A 26,988-nucleotide genomic window follows, 5' to 3' on the forward strand; every position below is an offset into this window, starting at 1 on the left:
CCCTCCTAACCTAAATTGTTGTTTTTCTCCTAAAGAGTTGCATCATAAATAAACACAACTTTATGTCCTCCTCTGCAAGCTCACTGATGGCAGAATGAGTGTAGGCAGTGGTGCTAACATGTTATCTTGTTACATTTTGCCTCAGTCTTCCTACTGAAATATTCATAGTCTCCTGTAGTTTACCATGGAATTTTCTTTTACTCTGTATGTGAAAGTGTGTGCTCAAATTCTGGTGCTCCTGCAAGAACTGTCAGTTCTGCATGTGTGTGCTCAGTTGAAACTTGTTTGCACTCTTGCAGTTGGAAACTAAAATCTCCAAAGCCCCTGACATCAGTTTGCTTAGGCTCTCCCAGCAATTAGCACTGAGGCTGTGTGTGCTCCCGAAGGAGGGTGTCAGAGCACGCTGTGTCCCCGGGCTGCAGAGATGAAGCAGAGTTCCTACAGCAGCCAGAGCCAGCTGCTGTGGGCTGGGATGTGGCCAAGCCTGGGAAGCGAGAGCAGGAAGCCTGTCTCTTGTGTGCGTTCAGTGACCCCTTTGTTGGTGCCAAAGCAGTGTGGAGGAGGGAATAGGTTCAAATTTAGTGAGGACAAAACCTAAACTAGGAGGAAGGGATACAGGCAAGGGCTGTATTTTTGCAGTTGTGTGGATGTGAGCTGAAGGCATGTTGGTGGCTCTGTAGATGCCAATCTGCTTTACTTGAGCACTTCCATGCATTTGTGGTTCCTTGCTGTAGTGATGTCTCCATATTCTGGGAGAATATTCTTGAAATATTGAAATTTTGTGTGGATAGTCCTTTAGAATAAGCTTACCTGAAGCTCAGTTGAACCCATCTCTCTGTACAGCCTGTACCTGTTACCTGCTGCTGTTAACATCATGCAGGTATTCCCTAAAGATGATCTTGCATTGCATAACTTCAGGGCAGATGAGGGTATGTGTTGGCTGAGACATGCAGTGCTGGGTACACAGCCAGAGAGCCAGCTGGACCTGTTTTAGACAGGGTGAAAGAGAAGGCACCTGCACAGCAGCTTGCTGTGTGTTGAAGGATTGTGGTGACACACATAGAAAAAATTAAGATAGTCTGAATGGAAAAGTGGGGCTGAGCACAACTTGAAGAGTGGATTCTGTGATAAGGGCAGGAAGCAAATGACAGGTTTGTGATACTGAGGCTTGAGATCACACTAGCAAAGAAATGCACAGAAACTCTCTGTATAATCTCTACAGCCTGCTTTCATGCAAAGCCTGAATTAGAACTGTATTTCTGTCTCATCAGTCTGGTGCTTCATGCTGAAGGGATGTAAATCTCACTGGCAAAGCACATGTCAAAGCAAAGGACATATGGAGTGCCAGCAATTAGGCATTTCCCATCCTGGCAGGGTTGTTTCAGTTGGAATTCAGGAAGGTTGGCTCATATTTATTCCATATATTCTTCCTTTGTACATAAGTGTGGTTTTTTTTCACTGTGCAGTAGAGCTGTAGCAAAAGAAAACAAGTCTGTTGGTGACTAAGATTAACCTAGGCATTGCACCAGAAGTGCACTAGTTTGGTCTCCACAGAAGTAGCAAGTTAGCTTTAAGAAGTTAGAGAGGGAACTTTTTATTACATTTCTCTTCTCAATTGAATCTGAACAGGCCTGTAGTACATTTTGCAGAAGGGTCCCATGGGGGAATTGTCTAGGTACACCCTGTTCTGCATGAGTAAGCATGGCAGAGCTGGCCCCACCCTGTGTTCATTTGATAATTAATTTGCGTCCTTTTTACTGATAGGACTTAAACTGCTTAGAAGTCACTATAATCTTGGCATGCCTAAATTACAGCCCAGCTTTCTAAAAAGCTGTTGAAATGTTAATGGTTATTCATTGTATCTTTGATGTGAACTTAAAAGACAGTTTTCATAGAGGAAATTGCCATTGTGTCAACAAAAGATTTCTCACCAGAGTGCCTGTGACAAAAGTAAATCCATTTATAAATTCTGTAACAAATGACTAAATGCTGTAACACCCACATTATGCAAGGAAGTTAGTAAGGATGACAAGGATTCTGTGGCAGCAGTTTGCAGAATGCTTTGCAGTATTTTAAGGTCTTGATACCTTTTCATTTGTAATACCTGTGAGTTTTGTTTGATGAGTTTTTTTTGTTGCAGTCTTTAAACATGCTTAGGTAAATTTTCACAGTCGCATAGCAGAGCCGTGGTTCTCATGGACCCTTCTGGACTTCAGATGGCAAAACAGAATTCACACAAATGATAGATAGAATGATAGAATGGCTTGGGTTGGAAGGGACATTAAAGACAGTCTAGTTCCATCCCCCTGCCCTGGGCAGGGACGTCTTTCAGTAGACCATGTTGCTCAGAGTTCCATCCAACCTGGCCGTGACCACCTCCATGAATTGGGCATCCACAACTTCTCTGGGCAACTTGTTCTGGTGCATCAGTATGCTCATGGGCAAGAATTTACTTCTAATATGTTATTCCTAATGTTAATTATTCGTAGTTCTTAATATGTTCTTCCTCAATGCTTGCCAAAATATATTTTCTAAATTTTAATAGTGAGCTAAGTTGTCTCTATAGCAAAAACTCAGTGTTCCCTATGGAGCAGGCAGGAAAACTGTTGGATGCCCCCTAATTGAAGATACCAAGATAGATCCTTTCGTAAATCTTTTGGGATGATTTTTTTTTTCTCTGTCTGGATTAGCTCATTTCCACCATCTCACTTCAGGAGGTTTGTTGGGAACTCTTAGTCCTAAATAGAAAACAGAACTGTGCCCTGGGACCACACCAGGGTCTGTCCCTCAGCCAGCAGTCTGCTGCCATTCAGAAATGTTGTGTCACACATTCCCTCGTGAACCCATCAGAGGCAATGTATACCTAAAGTCAAGCAGTGTGAAATAGCAAAGGCAAAATAAAATAAAATAGGGGCAGAGGGAAGGTGTCAAGAGGATGAATGAGGCTCTGCTGAGCAATAGGACAAGAGGCAAGGGGCAGAAACTGATGTACAGGAAGTTCCACCTGAACTTAAGGAAGAACTTCTTTATTGTGCAGTAACTGGAACAGATTCCAGAGAACTGGAACAGTTTTCCCAGACAGGTTGTGATGTCTCCCATAATGGAAGGAATACATGAGTGGAAACAAATACATTATGGAAGGAAGGGGATGAGAAAAGGAGAAAATGTGAAGTGCAAAAAGATTTCTGTCACTAGCATTTCTGTCACTAAGTGACAAAACCTGATACACTCAATGCTCTGAAACAGCATGAAAGGGAATGTTTTCTCTGATCTTCCCATCACAAGAATGTTATCTCTTGTCTTTTTACAAACTGGACTTAAAAAATCCCAGTGTTGTCTTTCTTTTGACTCTCACCTTCCTAAGTGCCTGGCACCAAGTGTGCTCAGTTTTCATTGAAATTGTACAGTTGGATTAGATTATTCCACTAGGCACATTTTCTTCCTCTTTTGTCCTGGGCCCTACCATGCTATAACACAGCTTTCAGAAATTGATTTGATTCTTGCCACAGACCTGATTCTTGAGGGATTGAAAATGAAGTATTTTTTGCTATTCTGAGACTTTACAGGCTTACAAGCCATGATAGCCCCCTTCCTCTTTCTTCATCCCTCCTATCAATCTCGCATACTGATCATAGTCTATCATCAGTGACTGGATCCCAAACCTGTGCATCCTCTGCCTTATCTTCACATTTTGTTCAGAGATGGTAGTGTGTATAGTGGGGCAGATCATAACCTGCAATAAATAAGTCTTTTTCCATCTATCTCTGGAACAATCTCAGCAGCAGAATAAGCATATGACAAAAGCTTAGGAAATACTCTGTTCCTTTAGTTCTTCAAATGACTCCTGATTGTCATAGCTCTGCCTGGAATTCAGAAAGGTTGGCTGTGGAACTTACAGTTGCTGCTGGCAATTGGAAGTGGTGGATTTAGAGCAGTCAGAAAGCCACCATGAATGCTGTATTTATTCTGGTAATGGAAAAAATATTAGGAGGGTTTCTTTCACAAGGGAATACCTACCAGTCTTACTGGTCCTAAATGACTACTTGTTAAGAGACTTTATTAAGCTGCCTTTCCTTTCATTTGGTATGTCCCTCCTTACAACAAATTGCCTATTTTTGTAAAAGAAACTAAAGAAACTACTTTGCCTGTGGCCTAAACAGGGAATGCAGCTTAGACTTCCCATTCTTGGCTGCACTCCCACACTAATGCTTATATAGTAATTTATAAGTGAGCCTGAGAGGTGCCATTTACAGACAGAAGACAGGGTAGAGTTCAATAGAAGAGGGCTTTACACCTTTAAAAACTGTGAATTTCATGCTACCTCTGCCATAAGCCTCCTTCTGAGCTCTCTGTGTATACATTGTACATAACTTGGGTTTTCTTCTGGCAGTAAAATAGGAATGGTTGGAACAGAGCTGTGAACTGACATGAGCTTGCCCAGTATTTCTTTACTAAAAGTAGAGGAAAGAGCTTGTATTATGTTTGTATTACATAGCAAGTTTTATTAATTTTGTGATGTACTGACAAGGGATAACAAAACTAGGTTGATTAATTAAATAAATTGTAATTTACTTTGTAGTAAAAAACATATTTTGAACTACCACAAGTTGCTACTCATGTCTGTCTTCCTTGCAGGCCTGTCTTTTCAAAAGCATTGTGAAATAGTAATAGCTGTGCCAGTGAAAACCTGAAATTCTACTAGCTTTGTATCCTATCTTCTGTATCTCCAGTGGTTGCTTGCCAAATGCACAGCAAAGAACAGCCAAGTGGAGCAACACTGAATAACACACCTTCCTGTGGTGTTGTATGTCTGTGGGGCTTGGAGCCAGAGGTTGTACCTTGATATTCATTGCCTTTGAATACTTTTTCATGTAAAGTTGACAGTTGCCCTCTTGAACATGCAAAGGTAGAAAATTTTAGGATCCTAAATGCCATTTAGTAAGAACCTTCACAGCTCAGCTACAAGCTGCGTGGAAAAATGTGTCTTTTTGTTCCTTTGAATCTGCTACTTCCTAGTTGCATTAACTTTCCTTTTGGTTTGTGGTTTTTGTGTTGTTCCATTTTTCTTGGTGGGGGGGACGTTTGGTCTGTTGGTTGGGTTTTGTTGTTTGTTGGTTTTTTTTGATTTAAAGAGACAGTGACTAATCAGTCAGCTCATCTCTTCTGTCTAGTTTTGTAAATCTCACTACTTAGTTATCTCTTTCCCAGACAGGGAAGTCCTAGAATATTTATTTCAAAAGATCTGATCTTAAGATTTTTTGGTAGGCTTGTCTGAAAACAGTTTAGCATAGGATCTTGATTTTCCTTTCCAACTCTGATGAAGCCAGGGAAGGAGATGTACCTGGGAGAGGACAGAGAGCCCCATCGTGCAAATCAGCTGCTGTCAAATTTAATAGCAGCTGTTTGGAAGAAGTTTACAGGCTTTGTGCTGTGACAGTAAGTGATGGTTCTTTGACTTACCTTCTACAAGGCAGCATTAGAGGTACTCCTTTGTAATAACACTTCTCTAGATGCTTAAGCAACTGATACTTTAATCTGGTTCTCACTTAACCTGGTTTGGAAAAGACTTGGCACTTTTATGGGAAAAAGGATCCTGATTTGAGCTCAAAATATCTGCTGAGTGATTTCTAAAAGAAGAAAACTTGTAAAAACATATTTGATTTATGGTTCAGTGAGACATACGTAGGCATGTTTGGGGGCCAGGTGTAGATTAATCTGTCAGCATTTTGCCACTGTCGTAGGAATTTCCAACATGTGCCACCATGTTCCATGCCCTTAGGACTCAAAAGGGATCACTCCTATGTTTGGTTTCCCAGCTCAGATAACAGCACAAACATCTCACCAACAGACTGAGACGTACACTGGCCTATAATAGCATTATATAAGCAGTTACTGCAAGAAAAGTCTATCTGTGCCTCATGTGATAAAATTATGCCTTGTGCCAGGGACCAGTGCAAATTTAGGCACAGTATGAAGCCTATAGTGGAATTGGAGCAAATTTCCACAAAATTGTGTGTTGTTCCTAATTCAAAAGCTCTTTTCAGAATACTTAGCATGAGCAAACCACTAAGGAATCACCAAACTGTTTCAGGTGGAGATTTCCATAAAAAACAGGCACCTGATACTGAGATTGTCACCTTAAATAAGTATGTTAGAGCAAAGACTAAAACATTCAAATACTAGATTTTGTAGTGGGATGTGTAAAGAAGACTTGCTGATGGCATTGTTAGCTCTGCTAGTGATACATGTTTTATTTTGACATGCTTCTGTTGTCTTATGTCTGTTTTCTCATGTGGAACCTGAATGTGCTCTCACTACTCTTCCCATCTTCCAACAATTTTTCTCTCATATGCTAAGATAAGGTCACAAAAAATTCTAAAGTTTTTGAGTTTTATTTTACAGTTGTCACTGCAGTCTTTGGAGTGCCATAATTTTCCTTTTTCTCTTCATTGAAATGTTTTGATTTCATTTGAATGCTTTCCTCAAGCTTAATCATCTAGAAATCAACCTGAAAATCTTGCATGGTATACTGTAGTGTTTCCCATTTTCTTTGGTTTCTGGTTTTGTTGCAATAATTTAATTTTTGAAAATTGTATTTTTACTGATAATTTAACTTTTGATTTTATTCTTCCTGACAGAACACACAAACATAGTTAAAGATGAAAAATTGAAGGATTGTAAAAAAAAAGAAAATCTGTTTTTATTATTGCAAACAAAGCAAAGCTGGGAACTAAATTACATAAAACTTCATGCTGTTGTTGTTTCCTAAACCACCTTGGTTATTTGTTGTTAATATACATGGTTCTCAGATTTTTTGGAGCCTAAGTTGGAGCTGGTTATGCAGTCAACACAGAAATGTTCTTCCAAATTTCAAGTTCATTTAATCAGTAGAAATTGTTCTCGTTAAGTTTATGTGTGGCATGTGAAAACAGTACAATCTGATTTCTTTTGTCTTTCATGCTCATTCCTGCTGCTGCAGCCACACCACAGGCCAAGACAAGGGACCAAATGTACTTCTGCTTGTGCCTTTTACTCCACCCAATGTACCCCTGAATAATTTTTAAGCTGTGCAAAATCATTGGCACTCAGCCTTAAGGCACCTCATGAGGAGCAAGGGTGGTTTCTTGTTTTCTTTATTCCCCAAAATAAATCCTTTCACTACCAGGGAGAAAATTAGGCTCATCTGTGCCTGGTCACTTGTTTCCAAACCATGGCTGCCTCCCACATGCCTGGCAAAAGCTTTTTTTGCAGTCACATGAAAACTGGCTTGATAAACTGATTTGGCTGGAAAATACTCTTTTCCCCACCATGCCCCCAGCCCACCCCACCAGCACCCACATGGCAGCAGTCAGCTTTTCCCTTGCCTAGCCCATTATTCCACCTGGTCATACAGCTGTTGGGCCAGGGGAGAGCAAGTGGCCTTGGAGCCTCCTTCTCCCTGTAGCACAGCCAGCTGTGCCTGCTGGAGGAGCTGGCAAGGAACTGCAGGCCGGGAGGAGAGATCAGTATCTCCCGGTGGCAGATCAATATCTTCATATGGCAGATCAAAGCACCTCAGCTCCTTTCTTCAGGGCATGAATTAAGCCCTTTGAAGTCAGAAGGTAAGATTCCATGTCTTTGCACCCAGAAAGCATGCCAAGAAGCCCAGGGAGCGGAAAGTGGTAGAGCCCACACAGAACAAGGAAAGCTTTAGGGCAACAGTAGTGGCATGCATCCATAACACCCTGGGAAGTGTTCAGTGGGGCTGTTTTGACATCACCGTGCTACAGATGTTAAAGAAGGGATGCCAGGCTTGTTTGTAGAGATCAGGAACAACTGATTGCATCATGGAAAGATTCCCTGTGCTCTCTTGCTTTGATAGTAGCAGGAAACCCACAGAGAGATTATCCAACTTGTACCTGTTAAGTATCCTGTGTCTCCTGCTTAAGGCAAACACATTGGTTTAGGAAGTGATTTGTTTACTGTTTAGGTTTCTTATATGAATCTTGAGATCTTGAAGGAAATCCCTGATAGCATTGGATACTTCCTGGGCAACAAAGGGACCAAACTGCATGTAGCAGAGTTGTAGAGGGAAGTGTTCTTGGCTACACATGAGAAGTAGGACACAGGGTTGTGAGGATATTTATTACTGGATTTATGGCTAATACAGTATCTAAATATTGTCAGTGCAGTATCTAAATAACAACTTTATAATCTCTTGCAATAAATTATAGTATCTAAAGAGTCATTATATAAGCAAGTTCATCTAGAAATATACAGGTTTACAGTCTTTGGCCTTGCAGACTCCACAACTACAAAGCAACAAAGTGCCTCTGGAGATGCTCTAGGATCTTTTCTCCATATTTGGTTGAATCTTACTCACTTTTACTCAGATATCCAAAAGAGAGTGTTCCATCTTCGGGCTCGATGGACCCTGCAGACATCCCTGGCAGGGAGGAGGCCTCCACCCAGAAGCTGCCTACAACCTTGGGAAGCAAGTTTGTCCCAGTCTCCAGCAGCATTCCATACACTTTTACTGGCTGATGTGCTCCAAAGTAAATGCAAACATGTCAGCTGTCCCATCACTGGGATGCATTGATTGTGCAGTCATACAGACAGTTCCTCCTCCAATACCCACCTGGTGTTCCCATGTTAGGAAGAACCACATTGAACATCAGGGAAAAGGAAAAAAGGGTGGGAGGGACAGGGAGGATGGGCTTGGGGGCAGGGAGGTGTGATGTGTGCATGCAAAGTCCCACCTATCTTCAGTTGCTGTCATACTGATCAAAGTCAACATAAGTGAGGTTCCTGGGAGTCTGACAATAATGGCAAAACTGTGTCAAATGGTTGTATCAAAACACTTTGTTGGTCCTGTAAGTGTGAAGAAGGGCCTTTGAGCTGTGGATTGAGACTTCACTGTTAATTTTGTGTTTTCATTGCCCAAGAGCAGCAGTAGGTACTCCAGAATTCTTTGTGGAGCTGATCCTGACTGCATGTGGTGAAGCAGAGAGAACATGGTGCTGTTGTGGGGAATATAATCTGTCACGTTTCAGTTGTCCTCTCTTCTCAGAGCAGTTGCCATTTTTTTTCTGCTGTAACATCTGCACGCTTTCACCAGGACAAAGTGTATGTAGATCATGTCTGCACGTCTCTTTTTCTTTGAGTCCTGAAGCAGTTAAGTCTCTTGGCTGACTGGGAGAAAAGGAACAGAGATACACATTGTAAAATACAGATGGAATTTTCTGTGTCACCAGTGAGGCCTCTGTCTCCATGACAAGCCCTCTTGTTTATTGTATTACTCTTCTATCTCATGGAAGAAGGGTGAGCCTAATACGAATACATAGAGGACCATTACTGGATATAAGTGCTTGGATGTCTTTTTATTTTTTAAAACTAAGCTGTAATGTATTTCCACTTCCTATTGTTTTGTGAGAGATTAATTTGTTAAAGAGATCTCTGTCATTGCCTGGACACTGTCTGATGTGATCCATATTTTTTCTTACCTTTTCAAAAGCAACAGCTGAGAGCATCTGAAGAAAACATGGTCTTCACATTTCCTAAGTTACCAACATTTTTTCCTATTTTGAAATGGAAACAGTTAGTAGTAGTAGTAGTAGTAGTAGTATACTTACATGTATTTTTATTTTCTTAGGCCTATCTCTATGCTAGGCCTACATGCAGGAGCTAATCATAATATACTGTATACTATACTAATACTCTATCTTGTGCAGACATAGCAGAAATTATTTGCACTTTACTTCTGGGGTAACCATCAGAATGTGATGGCTGATATCATTCAGTATAATTTTTTCTTGGTCACTGAAATAAACAAGGTGACAGAAACACAGAAGTTCACCATAAACTCAGAACTTCGCAAATTTTGATGCTGACTTGAGTTTTGAATGTCACCTGTGCAGTTTGCATATTCCCTCTGGTGACTATCTTTATATGTAGTGCAGTGCAAAGTTGGTGGAAGCAATCAAGATAGCCTGTCTAGGCATAATTATTTTTTCCAAAGCCTAACTGCATTCCCTGTTTTAACATTACTTTTAGCCTAGCTGTGAAAGGAAGGTGGTGAAAGTCAGAGGGGAGCCCCTGCTCAGAGATTTCCAACTCAGCTTTGAAGGCCATGGGAAAACGTGTAACACTTGCCTGGCTGTACTCAGCTGGATTGCAAGCTGAAACAGAATTTGTCTGTAGAGACGCAAATAAGCTTCCAAGCTTGAAGCGCTGAGCTCAGCTTTCCTGAGTTTAATCCAGCTGTGACCGGCATTAAACACTAATGAACATCTGCCAAGGAAGGGCTTTTTAATGGAAATAGTGTCATTCTTTTGGTAGAGTCTTTACTGTAGTGTTTTAGAAAACAAATCCATGTTTTTTACAGTTTGCAAAGTTCAGCTATAATGGTTAATGTAAACCTCTCCAACTGTTCAGGATCATTCTGGCTTCAAAATCAATGACAAGGAGCAAACATTATGGGCTTTTATTGATGAGTTTACTTCTTAGACATGTAAATGCAAGTAGGTCTAGAATGTTACAACATTTTAAACAGACTGTATGTTTACTTTTGCCATTTAATCCTTTTTCTCTGTTTTGAGCTTTTTCAGATCTAACATTTTGCTGTAACTTCTGCCTTTCTGTTGAGTTTCTTGAATGTCAACTTTCCACAGAAATATTTTGCTCTTTCTTTTTATATTTTCATTAAAAATTAATTTTGTAGCTACCCAGAATAGCAAATATTAAATACTTTGAAAGAAGGAGTGTTTGTTTAAAATTAGGGGGTTTTTGTCAGTTACTCAGAGCTTGTGAATGAGTCCAGGCTGGTTCTTAAGGCAGATGCCAATTTGTGCAGTCCCTTCTGACTTTGTGGAAAATCAGAATAAATATACACCTATGGCTGTAATGCCGACTAATTGGTGTCACTTATTTCAGTTGAATAGCAGCATTTGTGCATTGGCTTTTTTGTTCTCAGACAGGTGTACATCACTGATACCATATCTTCTTATCCCCATGTGTAGAAGTATTTAGTCAATCTCCTGCTGTGGCTTCTGGTCCCTCCTGCAAACCCTCAAGCAACACTCAGCCAGGTGTTTTTTCCACCAAATAAGGCAGGAGGGAGTGCTCTCTTCCCTCACAGTCAAATTTGTATGAGGCTGTCTCTCACTGTCCAGATGTGGAAACGGCTTTGGAACTCCTACCCTTGAGATCAGCTGGACACCAGTTAGCCATCCCCACTGGCTTGGTCATGTCCCCTCATACTGCTTGGCTGCTCTGTGTGGTGCAGGATGGCCGTGACCCCTCCCAGAGCTGTGCTGGGGTGCTCAGTGCCCGTCCAGTGTGTGGGGACAGGGCAGTTCCCTGCCTGTGCCCCAACATTTTTGTGTGGGCATGAGCAGCTCCAGCATCTCATCAGACAAAAGCAAACAGCTCTTTGAAATGGAAAGAATTGCAAAATTTAGGTTCACTTTCAGCTTCTATTTAATCTTCCTTCTACAGCATGCATTTATGAAGCTGCTTCAAGGTAGGTGTCATAGGATTTATTCAGTACTTGTGTTCTTGTCTTCTTTCTGCATGCTTTTCTTCCTTTTTTTTCTTCTGTCTTTCTTTATCTATTTTTTTGTGGGCTGCTTTTAGCTTAGCATAATAAAATCTGCAGTAACTGAAAGTACAGAAATATTTAAATGTTGTATGAGGAGTTCAGCAGTGTAAGTCTCAAGGTAAGGATTCTACAACTGTCTCCTGACAAATTCTGTTGGAACACATACCATAATGTATAATCCATCTCACCTTTCCAAAATTGCACTGGATCTGCAGGACCATCAAGACTTAGCAATTATTTAAATAAACTGAGACAGTATGAATTGCTCTATAATCAAGAATTGTATCTAAGTAAAGGGTAACATTACACAAGGTCACTCTTGTTGCTATAACAGAAGCAGCTATCTGTACAGCAAAAATATGGGAATAATTACAAAGATTTTCTGATCCCAATTTGAATTGCATTCAAGAAATTTATTCAACTTTGGGCTATAATTTAGTCATCAGTTAGTCATAAACATTCATTTCCCCCTCTTCAGATTCTGCTTTACCATTGAAATCTGATCAAACATACAGTTCGCCTTTTAGCTCAACAGATTTTGTTTTATGTAAGTACACTACTGAAAATGAACCAAAGCTGGTTAGTTTTCCTTTAGTTTTCCTTCACATATCAACATTGCACATTTTCTGCTTTAAAATGGGTTTTTGTGTTTACTTTTTGGCTTGATGTTTTCTGATTCTAGTACTATCATTTAGTCTCTGTTTCCTTAAACTGTATCAGTATACCCATCAACATTTCTTAAATTGAAAAACTTAGTAAAATACAATCTATAACATATCTAATTTAGAAGACCTGTACAACAGCATATTTCATTGGTAAAATAAAATCACAAACAGAAAAATCTCACCTACAATTTCCTTATATTACTGTTGAGAGTGTCTCAGACTTCATTGAACAATTAAAAAAATGTACAGTTGATATTTGTCCAGAGGCATTGGGATCTGACAGTTTGTACTGTAGGAAGATCCACTCTTAGTATGATGCTGAAGATCTGGATCTCAGAAATCTCAGGGAAATTCAAAGATCCTTTGGAAATGGTCCACTAAGAACAAATATATGCTTATTGATGATTACTAATATTCTACACTTCAAAAATTTGGAAAATATTGCTGTCAATGTCTTCCTGTGGAAAAAGAAGTCATAATGTTCTTCTTTGTGGTTCATTGTATTTGGGCCTGCCAGGACTAGTGCAAAAGACCTGTGACTGAGCAGTAACATGGTAACCTCTATACAACTTCCTTAAAGACATGTTCTGAGGCAATTTCTTAGAAAAAATTTAAATATTCTGAGCAAAAGTGGTAAACCACATGGGATGGGCAACAAGGCTGCCAACATTAATTGTAGTAGGAAATTAAAGAGCACCAAAACTAAACTGGATTTTGTATTTTTCTCTTAGACTTGTGTAACTCCATTTTACCTGCTGATGTTGATTCATACAGTAGTACAACCAGCACTAAACAGAGAGGAGTTTTTCACTGACCCAGAACAATCTTCTGAAGTAAAACTTCATATCATCACTCAGGGAAGGTCTCACACAACTCATCCTCACATTCATTGTTTTAAAGATGAGTGTATCGCTTTTGAACTCATCATGTTTTTCTGTTCAGCTGCAGAGGGAGTGAATTAATCACTTAATCTGATGTTCCTCAGTGTGCCAAAAATGTAGTTTTGGTCATTTTATATAATTACACCTTGCAGTTTTTGATGAGGAGATGGTGTGATTATAACATTATTGTTTATACCTGTCTGAGTAGCAAACTTGTACTGTGCAGGGGTAGATGGAATCATCACAGTTCTGAGACTCTAGTCAGGAAAATCTGGCTAAGTGCACACAAGTACTCTGTGACTTGTTTTAAGATCAATTTGCTCTTACTCTAAGGCACTGGAGCAAAATCACAACTTCTGGCTTTACTGGTGTGTTTGCTGATGTTTACAAAGTAGTAGAGGATACTGAAAGAAAACTCAAGAGAGCATGAAAGTTGGGCAGGAAGGGAGGTGATGCATGGTTACTGTAGGAGACAAGTTCTGCAGTACCTGCCTTCAGAGTTTCCAAAATTACAGGGTCTTCAGAGCAGGCAAGGTGTATCTCATTGTAATACCTAGTGTCAATGAATAGCACATATGAATAGCACAATGAATAGCACAGTGACAAACCACCTGCATCTAGAAAACTTGCTGCAAATGGAGCTTTCTAACTGTCTGCCACTTAGTGTGCGTTTAATGTGTGTGTGACACATTGAAGCGAGTTGTTGATGGCAGGATTTTTCTGAGTAACCATTTTGGATTTAGCAACTGTTCTTCCTTCCATCCATCTGAACTCAGTTGAGGCTCCCAAAGCAAACCTCTCTGCTGCTCCTGTTTCTCCCCTGCAAAAAGCAGTAATTTTGGGGAGATGGTGTGTAATTGTTTTATGATAACTTGAATGAGGGCAGTTGCAAAACTCTTAATGTATTGTGTGTAAAATGTTCATTACCTCCTGACTTTAACTGCATACTGGAGAGCTCCTAGAGGAAAAGGAAGTGTGTTACTATAAATGGTATGTAAGACTGTTCCTGACTGATCTCTATTTCTTTGCTTGTTTTAAAGGCTCATTAGATCTTCCCTTATTGATAGTGCCTATTAATCTTTTGTTAATCTTAAAGCATAACATGAGTGGCTTGAGTGGCACTCAGGGGAATGAACCACTCCTTGGCATAGTATTGTTAAAAGTCTATGCTTTTATCAGAAATGAAGTCTTCTTAGGCATGCTAAAGAGTATAGGAATTCAAGAGACCTAGGTTGGTCTTTAGTTAACTTGACTGTTTGGGCTTGGTTTCTTTCCTGTCAGGAAATGTCTGTGTTTTCAAATTTTAAAAATTACATCTTCCCTCTAAACACCTCCTGTAGTCATTTGAAACTATTAGTTTATGAAATGTCATTGGAGGAAGATGGAAAACAAGCCAGATGGGAAAGTCTTATTCTTTAATAGCCATGAAACTTCAAGAATATCTCAGGAGCCTTTATTTCAAGTACTGCAAAGTACTTAAAGTAGAGCCTTCCCTATGTAAGCTCTGAAGCTCAGGGCTGACAGCACTGGATTCTTAGAAAGACAAAAGAGGTGCCAGAGAAAGTAAAGTTCAGCAGAGGATACATAATGTAAATAAATCATTTTTGGCAGTCTGTAAAAAAAAAAAATCCTATATAAATCTGTCCACTGTGATTTTGAATATGTCTGTTTTGTCCAAATCTCTTCTGCAGTAGTAAAATAAGGATTAATCTGGAGGCTTACTTCTGGCCACCCAGTGCCATAGAGATGATCAAAAGATCTTTTAGGTCTGCAGCCAGATGACAGAAATGAAAGCTGAAGGAAAATATGTGTTGTTCCCTTAAGCCCAACTCACTTCTGAGTCATAAGTGTCCCTTGTTTGTATGTTCTCTGGTGTTTTGTTCATCCTAGTGCTGAATTGCCAGTACTTCTGGGGGTGGGGGGTGTGTTTTTCCACTGTTGAGTTAATTCCATCAGTCTAACATCATTGACATGAGCTCTTCTCTTGTTTGGTATTTACATCATCCTGAATTTCAGATGAAGTCAAGATGCATCCAGCTCAGCAACTTTCCCATTTTGGGAAGAACTTCAGATACCCACTGTTTGTAATTTACAGCTGTGTCACATATATTTCCTTTCATGTGCAGGAATCCAGCTGGGACCCAAAGGACATATGTCAAGTCATGGCTGTGAGAACTGCTTGGTACTCCAATTTCTTAGTTGAGTTTTTTTCAAATAGAACTTTTTTGTAAATTAGCAGGACTTTTAAATGATCTACCACAATATTGGCTTCATTTCTGACCATTAGGAAGTGGAGATTGTTGCTTTATAAATACTATTAAAAGGACAATTGTAGTAGGACTACTAGAACTTTGCTTAAGAGGAGACAGAACTATTGTTACAGTGATTTTCCTTTTAAAATCTACTAAAAAGAGCATTCTTACAAGAGCACTGCAAAACTGCAAAGACTCATGTTCTTGTTAGGTTTGAAGGTAAAAGGAGGAGAAAACAATTATTTTATTCTTCTTGGGTTTAATTTTTAAATTTCACTTTGAAGTTGGAAACTTATAGTTCACAATTCACTGCAATAATAAAAGTCTGAATTATGGAATGAATAAACATCCTGGCCACAGTAATAAAACAGACACTTCAAAAAGCACAGGGGAAATATGGCACAATAGAATATGCTAAAATACTCAATTCTGTTTTCTTTGGGATCCAAAAGAAAGTGTTATGGTCTAAACATGCAAAAAGAGTGAACATACCATATAAGTCCCTGTATACTTCACAGTCTATCTAAAGATGAAGTTGGGTGGGTGTCATGATGAAGAATTGGGAAGAATCACTAGATTTGCAGTCCTCAAAAAAGTTTTCAATCATCACTGCCACAGGAATCCTTGGACTGCTTTGAGGACTCAGCTTCTGTTGAGTGCCTGTGGCCCTGCTTACCTAGGATGTTTTTTGTAGTAGTACTTCTCAGGGAATGGCTCCGTAAAATCCTATGGAGTTTCACTCCAGGTGAAGGTAACAAATGACCCTCCTAGTAACAGCCTCCATATTGTCTTTATTTCCGTAGTTTTTTAATTGCTATATGGTGACTGTGACAGGGAACTTTCCTCTGGACTAAGGAACAAATTGTTGCTGCCTTTTTGGAATGCCCTTCAAAGATATTCAGATAGTTGTTTTGTGGAATTTTTGCTTCACTTGAATAAAACCCAAATTTTGCTGCTTCAAATGGAGATGGTTTAAAGGTCTCTTTAAAGTACAAGGTAGGATTTTTCTGTCATGTATGAAAGAGATACTGCAAATATACCAGACAGCTGTAGTTTTGAAGAATGGTTTAAATCTGCAGAAGTCAGAAATAACTTGAAATTTTAACAGTAGAAAGTACAAGAATTCAGAGATTAATCTGATCTCTCAAAAGCAGTGTGAATTTAAAGGACTGAATGCCAAGAACACGGCCAGATTGGGGGTCGTATTTCTGTGAGTTACTTCATTCAAATGTAACGAGGGTGTGGACAGGAAATAAACAACAAAAAATATCAAGACACATTTCTGCATAACCAGCACTGTTTTGATGGTTATGTTTGGGACATAGTGTCATTGTCATCTTACCCATGGAGTTTGGGATATAACCACTGTTAGTGCACGGCTGCACCTTGGCTGTGAATGAAACCTGGCAAACTCACAGCCCTGCTTTCATGGAGCACTGATTGTATTAGACCTGATGTTTGACACTTGGATTTGTGAGGAAGACCTCAGTATTTCTGTGCTGTCATTATTCTGCAGTTGTCCTTAAACAGGTTTGCTGTGTCAGTGCTTGCTTGACTCTTTTGTCAGTGCTTGCTTGACTTTTCACACTGCACTTGCAACCTGCTTTCTTTTCCAGTCTGTTACCTGTTATATCTCTTGGGTGATCCCAGGTACATGCAGTTTCTGCTCTACATTATCAGGTTATGCATGTGCCAGACCCAGAAGTTGTTGTCTTCACTGTTTGAACTGAGTAACAGTGACTGCAGGCTAACATCAGCTCACGCGTTTCATTTGTAGTTTTTCAATGTTATGCTTGTTCTGCCTTACCTCAAGTCTTTTGCTGCCCTTACTTGCCTTCCTGTCATAATCACTTATGCTTTCTTGTGCTTTTCTTTCCAAACATGTCATTTTCTCATTCTTCTTTTCACCTGTGTCTTTGTTCTGCTTTTTCTTTTTCTCCCTCTTTTGGCTCCATTTGTCTACTCCACTGCAAGTTAGCTGTGCTGTAGCTTTTCCTTTGTTAAAACACTCTCTGTATTGTTCTCAGGCTGGCACTTGTGCTGTTTGCTTTCCTAACACCACTGCACAGATATTTGCTGCTGCCAGGTTTTGCAGGATGTGCCCCACAGTACCCTGCCCACCCTGGGCTCCATGCCCCAGCCACCTCCACCAGGCTCTGGGGCTCAGGGCTTGGTCCCTCCTTAATCCCTGGTCAGATCAAGACCTGGCTACCCTTACCCAATGCCAGTAGCCACTGCAGTGCAGTCAAAGTGCCCCACCTGCACAGTGTCTTGTTTATAGGAAGGGAACTAATGTTAAAACAAGGGAAGTAAGTTGCAACATTTAGGCAGGAGCATTAAGATGTGCCCTAGAGTGACTTTTCATTGGTGTGTCAAGTTGCAGTTCTTAAACCTGACAGTCTTACTCCCCATATCCTCTTGAGTACTCTCTTCTTAGAGTTTGGGATGCTCTTAGGGCTTGGGAATGCCAAGTTGAACTTTAGCTTCTCTTTCTGGAAAGCTTCTCTTTCTGGTGTTGGTTCTGAGCACCAATCTCTGATGGTTTTGGAGCGCCCCCATCTCAGCAAGGATAACCCCTCATTGCTGCATGGTGAGGAGCAATGCATTTGGTTTTAGACAACTGTTAACTTTGAAGTGGGCTTCAGACCAGGAATTGCTAGTACATATGCAGGAGGAAGAAGGATATTGAAAATTTTTATCAGTACTGCAAAATTTGTTTGCACTGAGAATGGCATGGAAGACCTTTTGTGGTGTTTGCTGATTGCACATTCTGTTTGACCACAGGACCTCATTTGTGCTTCCATATTTCCACACATGCCCTACCACATAATGCTAGTCAATACTGAACATCTACAGCAATGGCTGTAGCAGATAAAAACATTCCACTTTTTTTTTTTTTACATAATTTCTTGAAAAGGTAATTTCAATTTAAGTTACAACTATGTAAGCAATTAAGAGAGAATTGAAAATTGGTTTGTTACATTGACTGCCTTTCATTTACAATTACCATGACCTTTGGCTTTCCTTCTCTTTATTTCTTGTATATTAAGGCAGGCCAGTAGACAGCAATTACCTGCAACAGAAATCACTTGATTCCACCACTACACGAGGGAGGGCATGATTTGAAAACACATACCAAGTACCATGGAACGTGGCACATGTGCACATCCACTCTCCTCCCTGTACTCTCATGGGAAGTGGTACTGAGTAATGCTGTGTGATTGTTTTTTCCCTCAATCCTGAGCTTTATTTACTTTGTTTGTGTGTACTACCCTTACATGTGTGTGAGCCACATTCATTTCTGTTCTGTGGATTCCTAATAGCATAGAAAGTGTGGGAAATCAGCACAGCTGTTGGACTTCTATGCTATAGAATAAGCTCAGTTTCTCCTGTCTTTTGTGCTTTTAACTACATCAGACTACTTGACTAAAGATGGAAAAAGGTTTTTTTTCTGAAAAAACAGCCAGAATAGTTATCTGTTTTGCAGGGATGTCTGCATAATGTATTTTGAGGTAGCAGTCACCAAATTAATGTTCAAAGCAGAGGTAAACATCCCACTTTCATTCTTCTAAGAAAAACACCTGAATTTATCATGAACTATTAAAATATTTAGACTTACTCCATGAGCATAATATTCTCTTACAGAGCATTTCCATTCTGTTTTCACTGTGATGCAGCATATCAGAGTTATTAAGCTTTGCTTTGTTCTCTCAAGTATTTTGTACAAAAGGATCTGATTTATTAATGATATTAAATACATTTTATTCTTTTCTACAAAAAATTGTTCCAGAACTGGTGGGTCCTTTATAGGTCCCTTTTACTTAGGGCAAAATCTGGGTCAGATTAGCAAGCAGCCTGATGAGGAGGTGACCTGGTTGTTGTCTCCCTGTACTGCATCTTCCGCTCTCTGTATAGGATGTCTGACAATTTATTAGTACTAGATTGCACCTATTCAACATATCATCCACTGACACCAAATGTGGTTCATTTTTCTGCCTAATTTAAACAAATTAGAATTTCCTGTTATAGCACAGAAATCAACTGGCTCTTATTAAATGACCCAACCTTTGATGAGCCTGGTGGATTCAGGAGCAGGACCTAATTGACAGAGCATTTACTGCCAATGTACAAATTTGAGCTACAGGAAATTGCACACCAGTTCTTCACAGCTGTTTTCAGTGTTAACTGTAATGAATTCCCTTCTTTGTATTGCCACCTTTCTCTATTGCACTCTAGCAGTGACACATTGTATGTGCTTTGAGAATGGATTATATGAAGAGATATGCTGTTGCATAAGATTTCATTTATCAGTGATTTGCATATTGGGACATGTTATTCTTCTGTGAATTTAACTTTGCTGTGGGTTTGACTGGTACAGGAAGTTCTGATAATGGATAATTCTGCTTGATGCTTCTAAAATTCACAACTATAAACACCTCATTTTGTTCAGCAAAAGTGCAGCCCCTTTTATAATTTTGTGTTTAGTTAGCTTGGTTTTTATGCTTATTATTAATATGCTTATTATCATGTCACCTACCAAAGTCCTACATCAGTAAGTGGAATATTTCTGTACAATTTGTGTACTCCTCCACTCTTGTCCCTGTAGAAGTACTAGAGGTCTGGTGGCAGCAGGACTTTCTCCAAGATGATGATAAACTGTTTTGCTACACCCCAGTTATACTTGTCAGTTCTTTGCTCTTCCACACTTCCAGCTCCTTTTAAAGTTATATTTTATTAGAGGGCTTTTAAGGAAGGGTGAGAAGGGGAAAGAAAAAGAAAATTAAAAAAGTAAATTCAATCTCTAAAAGAATTAGCCTTCTGACGCTTTTTTCCATGTTTTTTCCTGTTGAAATGGCATGTTTGGTCAAGCCATTATCTTGAGTAAAGCGAGTGGTTTTATTAATGACAGTTCGACTGGAATTTACTGGATTAGACAGGAAATGAGCAAGTGTGAACCCATGCTTTGTTTTGCTCTTCTAGTCTATTTAAAATCTTGGTTTGACAGCCTTTACTTTCGGTACCCTGCTGTCTTTATGCCTAAATGCAGTCAGCTGAGCTATTGCTTACAGTTATCACATTCTGGGACAGCTTGTTCAGATAGAGCTCACACACGGTGCACAATGCTGATAATTGACTTTTGTGAGAAACAAGGAATTAATGAGATCTACCCTAGGAATGCCAAGCCTTACACAAGTTAATATGCTAAAGTTTTCTTCAGTCAGTCACCAAATCTGTGGCTGGAAACTTGACACAGAAACTGGAAATGTTTATCATAAGATAATATTTCTTTCAAATAGTCATAAAATTAAAATATAAGTATTCATATAAACTGAATACTGAATCCCAAACAATCCCTGTTCAAAAATTATTGGCACTGTTGAAGGAATATCTATGATAGAAAGAATTAATAGTCCTATCATGATGAAGTGGAAAAGAGAGACCTGGGGATACATTCCTCTGAAGTTAGGATGTAAGAGACCAAATATTAATCTGTATTCTGCATTTCTAATCCTCTCCATTGTAAATGGTGCCATTCTGGTTGTGCTATGATCTCTTTTTGTAAAATAGATTGTACATCTGAAAGTGTTCATAAAGCTGGTAAATTCCGGAGAACTGATTATTAAGACATGGTAGAGCCTATATCTTAAGATTCTGCTGGACCTCTCAAAATCTAAGTGAAGTTTGATTCAATTCAGTTCATTTCATGTGAAAAAGTGTGACTTTATTTACCCCTACAGATGAGAACATGGTCTGCATGGTCTTTAAGTATTATATGTTCTAGCTATAAATACAGCTATGAATACATGAACAGAAATACTCTAATTTAGTAGAGTTTTCCAGTATATCATTTTCTCAAGTTCTTAATGTGTTGCAGTAAAAATAACTATATTTGCATGTAGCTGAGGATAGAAACAGGAAAAACCATAGCATGTACTTCCTTGCACACTATCTGTTTATAGAAGAAGGGAGAGACACGTGTCTTCTTGATTATAGGTATTATGCAATGGAGGCAATTTTATTCATGTCTTTGAAGTAAAAGCAGAAAATTTAATTCATTTTTCTTGTTCTGTTTTGAAACATTTTTTTTCCTTTGTTTTCCTTATATATAATAATTTGATTTTCAATTAAATAAGAAAATTCAAATTTGAAAGCTGGAACACTCGCACTTTTAAAAGTTATAGATACAATTCTGTTCTTGAATCTTTTATCCTGTTTTAGTTTGGATTTATGTTATAATGATTTGTAGTTTAGTGATCATGTGCTGTTTCTAACTAAGACATCTACTACATGGAAATTGTTTGACAAATGATGTAAGACTGTGTAAAAGCTCAAATCAATGTCAATCCCAGAAGCATGTTGAAGTTTTGCCAAAGCTGTCAAACACTAAATATTACACTAAAAAAATCAGACACAGTAGTAAAAATGTTCTGTTTCAATATTTTCTGGAAAAAGAAAAGTGCCATTTTTTTCCCTTTGCAGCAACAGTTCATTTCAAAATTTATTTCAGTTTTAAACTGAAACTTATTTAAAGTTGAGTAAAATAGAACATGCTGGCTAAGAAAAAAGCCATCTTTTTAAAATCTTTCCAATCAAACTTCAGTTATTTTAGGGTGGCAAGATGTATTCTCAGTGTTTTGGGGAGGCATGAGAGGGAAGGCGAGGGCAGAGAAGTTTAATCTAACCAGCTTGTGAAATATATTTACAGACATGTTCTCATGCTCTGTTCATTGTCCAAAGTGTAAAGTCAGACCATTTTACGGGATGAGCAAAACAGAAATGCATAATACTCGTGTATTAGTGCCTGATATGTATGCTTGGCGGTGTGTAATATAAAGTACACAGTTTACACCACTGGGCCCAAGAAATACAGATTGCTCAGGCGTGGAGTAGCTGTGTCTGTCTGAACCACAAATGAAGGAGTCAGCATTCATGAAGGCCAGTATCCTCTTATGTAGCAGGAAGTGCCTTGTGATTGTGGATGACTATATCTTAATATTTTTCTGACTTTGAAGGTAAATATCTTGTATCAAGTATTATCACAGAATCACAGAATGGTTTGCACTGGAAGGCACCTGTAAAGATCCTCTAGTCCAGCCCACCTGCAATCACCCAGGATGTCTTCAACTAGACCAGGATACTCAGAGCCCTGTCCAGGCTAGTCTTGGATGTTTCCTGGGTGGGGCACCCACCACCTCTCTGGGCAATTTATTCCAGGGTTTCACCACTCTGACACTAACATATTTCCTCTTTTTATCTTGTCTGAAATTCTGATACTTCCAAAACTTTTGCAAAGACCTTTGCATGCAGGGTCCAGTAGCATCATGTTATTCCCTTTTCAGGGATCATTTCACCACTCATAAATACCTGACTAACATCTACATCTGAAGTGCATTTTGGAAAAATTTTCTGAAATAAATGAGCATATTCCCAGGTAGTCTGTGAAGACAGGTATACAATTCCATGTACATTTGATCATCCTCTGAAAGCTTTTCAGGCCAAATAGGGAACACTGGCAATTAGAACCTTCAAAATCAGGAAAAAGTTAAGGCTTGACTTTGGAAGCAGTGAGTCATACCTGCAACTTTTGTGTTTATACTTCTCACAAGGGTTGATGTGGCTGACTTACTGTAGCAGTCATTTTATGAGCTTTCATCGTTTCGGTTTTGACAAAGAATAGAAATTATGGATGTAGAAGTGGCATGTGGCAGAACATGCCCTTGCTCAGAAGTCCCTTATCTCCCTCAAAACAAGGTTATATCCACACAGCATTGAGCACACAAACCCTTAGCTCAGCTCAAGGTAGCTTCTGTCATGACAGAAATGCATCAGCTGGGTATGTGCTAAGCTGTGGTGAGTCTCTGTGGTGAGCTGTGTAAGCTCTGCAGTACCACACCTTCTTCAAAGCAAGTGAAGTGCTAATTCAGGTGTATCTGTACTGAACTAAGCAAACTGGGACAGCCAGCTAGTCCAAAGGCAATGAGCCCACTGTGCTCTGCCTTGGTGTGACCTCCCTGTGTGTAGTGTTGGGCCCTGCAGTTTAAGAAGATTTGAATGTCCTTGATTGCATCTTGAGGAGGGAAGCAAAGTAAGAGGGCTAGTGACAGGACAGGTGGGAATGTTTCAAAACTGCACCTGAGGGGTTTGGACTGGACATTAGGACAATCTTCTTTAAGTGGTCAGACTCTGGAACAGGCGTCCTAGAGCAGTGGCCAATGCCCCAAGTCTGCCAGTGTTTAAGAGGCATTTGGACAGTGCCCTTAATAACAGGCTTTAACCTTTGGTTAGCCCTAAAGTGGTCAGGCAGTTGGACTGGATGATTGTTTTAGGTCCCTTCCATCTGAAACAGACTTTTCTATTCTATTCAGTTACAAATCCCTATGCTGAGTGTCAGGCTGTGACACTATCACTTCTACACAGTACAGAAGAGAGCTTGACACATCTTTCAGATTGATGGCTTCTATAGTCATCGACATGTATGCATGTAAGAATTTAAATCTTGCCTCATTTTACATAACAGATTGGAAGAAAATTTAGTTTTTCATTAAAGGTGATGAGTTTCATTTTAACAGCAGGTTAGTCTGGGGTTTGGATTTGGTTAATGTGTATCCTTCTGTCCCCTGCTTTTTTTTACTGACAGATCTCTTGCAATGGCCACAAATCAGCAAATGCAGATCACCTGAAATGGAGACATTTTCATGTTTTTGGACTGCTGGAAATTTTTATAACCTCACTGTTCCAAGAATACTACAGCTGTTGTACAAGAAGAGGTAATAAAAGCTGAAACAGGAAAAGAGAAAATAATTTATTTTGCCATGCTTGTTAGGTTGATACTGTTAATTTTTTGCTGTGATATGAGCCATACTGTTTTTAAGGGTATAAACCCATGTTTTAAGTATGTTTTTTCCAATGTTAGAATTTATTGGTAGTTATTGAGTAATATGCAGCAATGAGCATTATTTGACAGGTAATTAAGAACACGTTCTTGCTAAATTTACGTCCGGGTTGCAGAATCCAGAACTGAATACTATATGACATGAGTAATGATTTTTTTAATAGGCAACTTCAGTTTATTCTTTATCCATCTAACATGCAACACTGAGATTCCTTATATGTGTGCACAGATGTGGAGGTTGGATACAGGCCCTTTCAAATTTTTATTAAAGTTTTATGAAGTCCCCATTGATCAATTGCTGTGATAAAGTCTGAATGTACAGGTCCAGGAGAAAAGACTGATCTGATACTGGGATAATGTTCCATTGAGTCCTGTTCAATTATGATTCAGCTCCACTTTAAGCTTTTTTAAATTTCATGTTGCTACAATGATTAGCCTGAAAAAGGACATAGACATTACCAGTAATGGCTATTAAGGAAATAGGCCTTTTGTTCACAGGAATAGGAGGATGTGCATTTCTGTTCCCTCTAATGAACAGGGTTTTGATCTTTTTTATTATGGTAATGATACATTTGCATAACAGAGTTAAGCCTAATTGCAAGATTGGCTTTCTTAGTTACTCTGAGACATCTCAGAAAAAATAGAAACATTGAATAAAAGAATCATAAAATGCTTTCGGTAAGAACGCACCTTAAAGTTTAACTATTTTCCAGGCCACTAAGTGTACATCAGTACCTAAACTCAGTTATGCAGGTTTCTTCAGTAGTGGTGACATTGTAAATCACCATCAATATTGACTCGTTTTTATCCCTTTCATACATTTTACACCTTATCAGTACTGTGTCTTGTAACATCTGCAATTTGTACTTTGTAAGGTCTATAAATCTCTCTCTCATAAATATTGCATTTTTGTTGTCATTCTAGTAATGAGGAAGACTGGAAAGAATGCCCTGATTATATCACTTCAGGACAAAATAGCTGTTACTTCAATGCATCCTACACCTCTGTGTGGACACCATATTGTGTTCAACTTGCCAGTAAAAATGAAGTATATGATAAAAAATGTTTCAGTGTTGATGAAATAGGTATGCTTCCATTATATATCTTACCTCTATAAGCTTTTGTATTACTTAGGCTGTATTTAAATATTGCCTTTCAGAAAAGTTAGTACCTAAAATATATGATACATAGGAAGGGATTTGATTTTGTGGTGATCTACACCACAAAATATCGCCTAGATTGGAAGAAAGCCTAAAGGATGAAAGCAAATATGTGATTTGTTTTTATAAATACTATTTTCTAAATAGTAGTCTCTCAAGTTTGTGCATGCTCAAATGAGCTTGTCTTTACTTTCACTTTGAGTCCTCTCTAATGGATGCTACATCTCCTTGTAGAGCAAAGTTGGCATTAAAACCTTGATCCTGCAAAGCTCTGGAAGCCAAACACTATTTTGTTTCTGAATCAACTGTAATCTAAAGGATCAGGATGTCTAGTATTTCTAAGCTAGGATTTATATTTATGGCAATATGAATTTTGACTGCCTGGGACTTTACAGATGTTATTGCTTGTTCAGAGTCCTAGTGTACCACCATTAACTGCATATCCAGACAATTTATTCCTACAGGTGGTTAGAATACCCAATGCTCTCTTTTATTCAGCTGAGCAAATTTAGATTCATTTTTCAAACACAAAAATTTTTCAGTGTGCTCTGTATTAGCTACTAAATATTTGTCTTTCTGTGTTACTCCAATTATTGTTTTTCTTTCTAGGCAGAACTCTAGAATTTTGATGGATAATTGTTTATATCTAGTGTTTTATAATCTGCTATTCAGAAATATACTTCAATAGGCAATACATTTTTAAACTCTTTTATTAGTTGCTCGGGTGAGACTTGTGCAGAACATGTCTACTGTCAGTTGGCAGGGTGCCTTCTTGTTATAGCTTGCAATAGCATTGACATTGCAATATTTCTATTTTAATCAGAAAATACATGGTTAATATACTTTTTAAGTCCTGAAATAATTTATCAGTGTGTGGTAAAAATGGTTTCATTTCATATTGAAAACTGGCTGTTTTATTCCAAATACTCTGTTTAAACAGTACTACCTGATCCCCCTGTCCACCTTAACTGGACTCTGCTGAATACTAGTCAGACTGGAATCCATGGGGATATCCAGGTAAGATGGGATCCACCACCAACAGCAGATGTTCGGAAGGGATGGATTACTCTGGAATATGAATTGCAGTACAAAGAAGTTAATGAGACAAAATGGAAGGAGGTATGGAACAAATATTTATTATACATTAGTCATAGTGCAGTGCAGGCTTGTTCTATCCCTAACACTCTTGTACCACTATGAGAAACATGTTTGTAATTGTTAATTAGACAATGCCTTATTTCTTAAATAATGTGCCTCCGTTGTTTCTGACATTTTCTAGCAAATACTGTAACTTTATGTGTCAAGATAGTTGACAGGCAGGATAATGAAAAACCCAGAAACACCTGTGTTAGATTAGTAAGTATAGGCAGAGTCAGATATATGCAAGTTTTTTCAAAGATAAAATATTTATCTATTGTTTTCTTAAGCTTCTACTATTTAAAGAGTGCCTAATGTTTCAGTAGTCTGAACAGGAATATTTTGCTTGGTAAATATCACCATGTCAATCCAGATTCTTCAGAGTAAACTTTTAATACTTATAATGGAGGGAGGGAGGGAGG

General features: G+C 38.8%; 1 protein-coding gene across 4 annotated transcripts in view; it reads left to right on the forward strand.

Moving 5' to 3' along the window:
* GHR (growth hormone receptor) overlaps positions 1-26,988 on the forward strand; it is a 149,696-nt gene that overhangs the window by 110,959 nt on the left and 11,749 nt on the right. For 3 of the 4 annotated variants that reach the window (XM_039709917.1, XM_039709916.1, XM_039709919.1), the window contains exons 4-6: positions 24,015-24,144; positions 25,194-25,354; positions 26,370-26,548. In XM_039709917.1, coding sequence (XP_039565851.1) covers positions 24,015-24,144; positions 25,194-25,354; positions 26,370-26,548 — 470 coding nt within the window. The remainder of the gene's footprint in view (positions 1-24,014; positions 24,145-25,193; positions 25,355-26,369; positions 26,549-26,988) is intronic. The other variant, XM_039709920.1, reaches the window with a different exon arrangement.

The sequence above is a fragment of the Passer montanus genome, unplaced genomic scaffold (genome assembly GCF_014805655.1).
Source record: "Passer montanus isolate IOZ18808 unplaced genomic scaffold, ASM1480565v1 scaffold22, whole genome shotgun sequence".
NCBI lineage: Eukaryota > Metazoa > Chordata > Aves > Passeriformes > Passeridae > Passer > Passer montanus.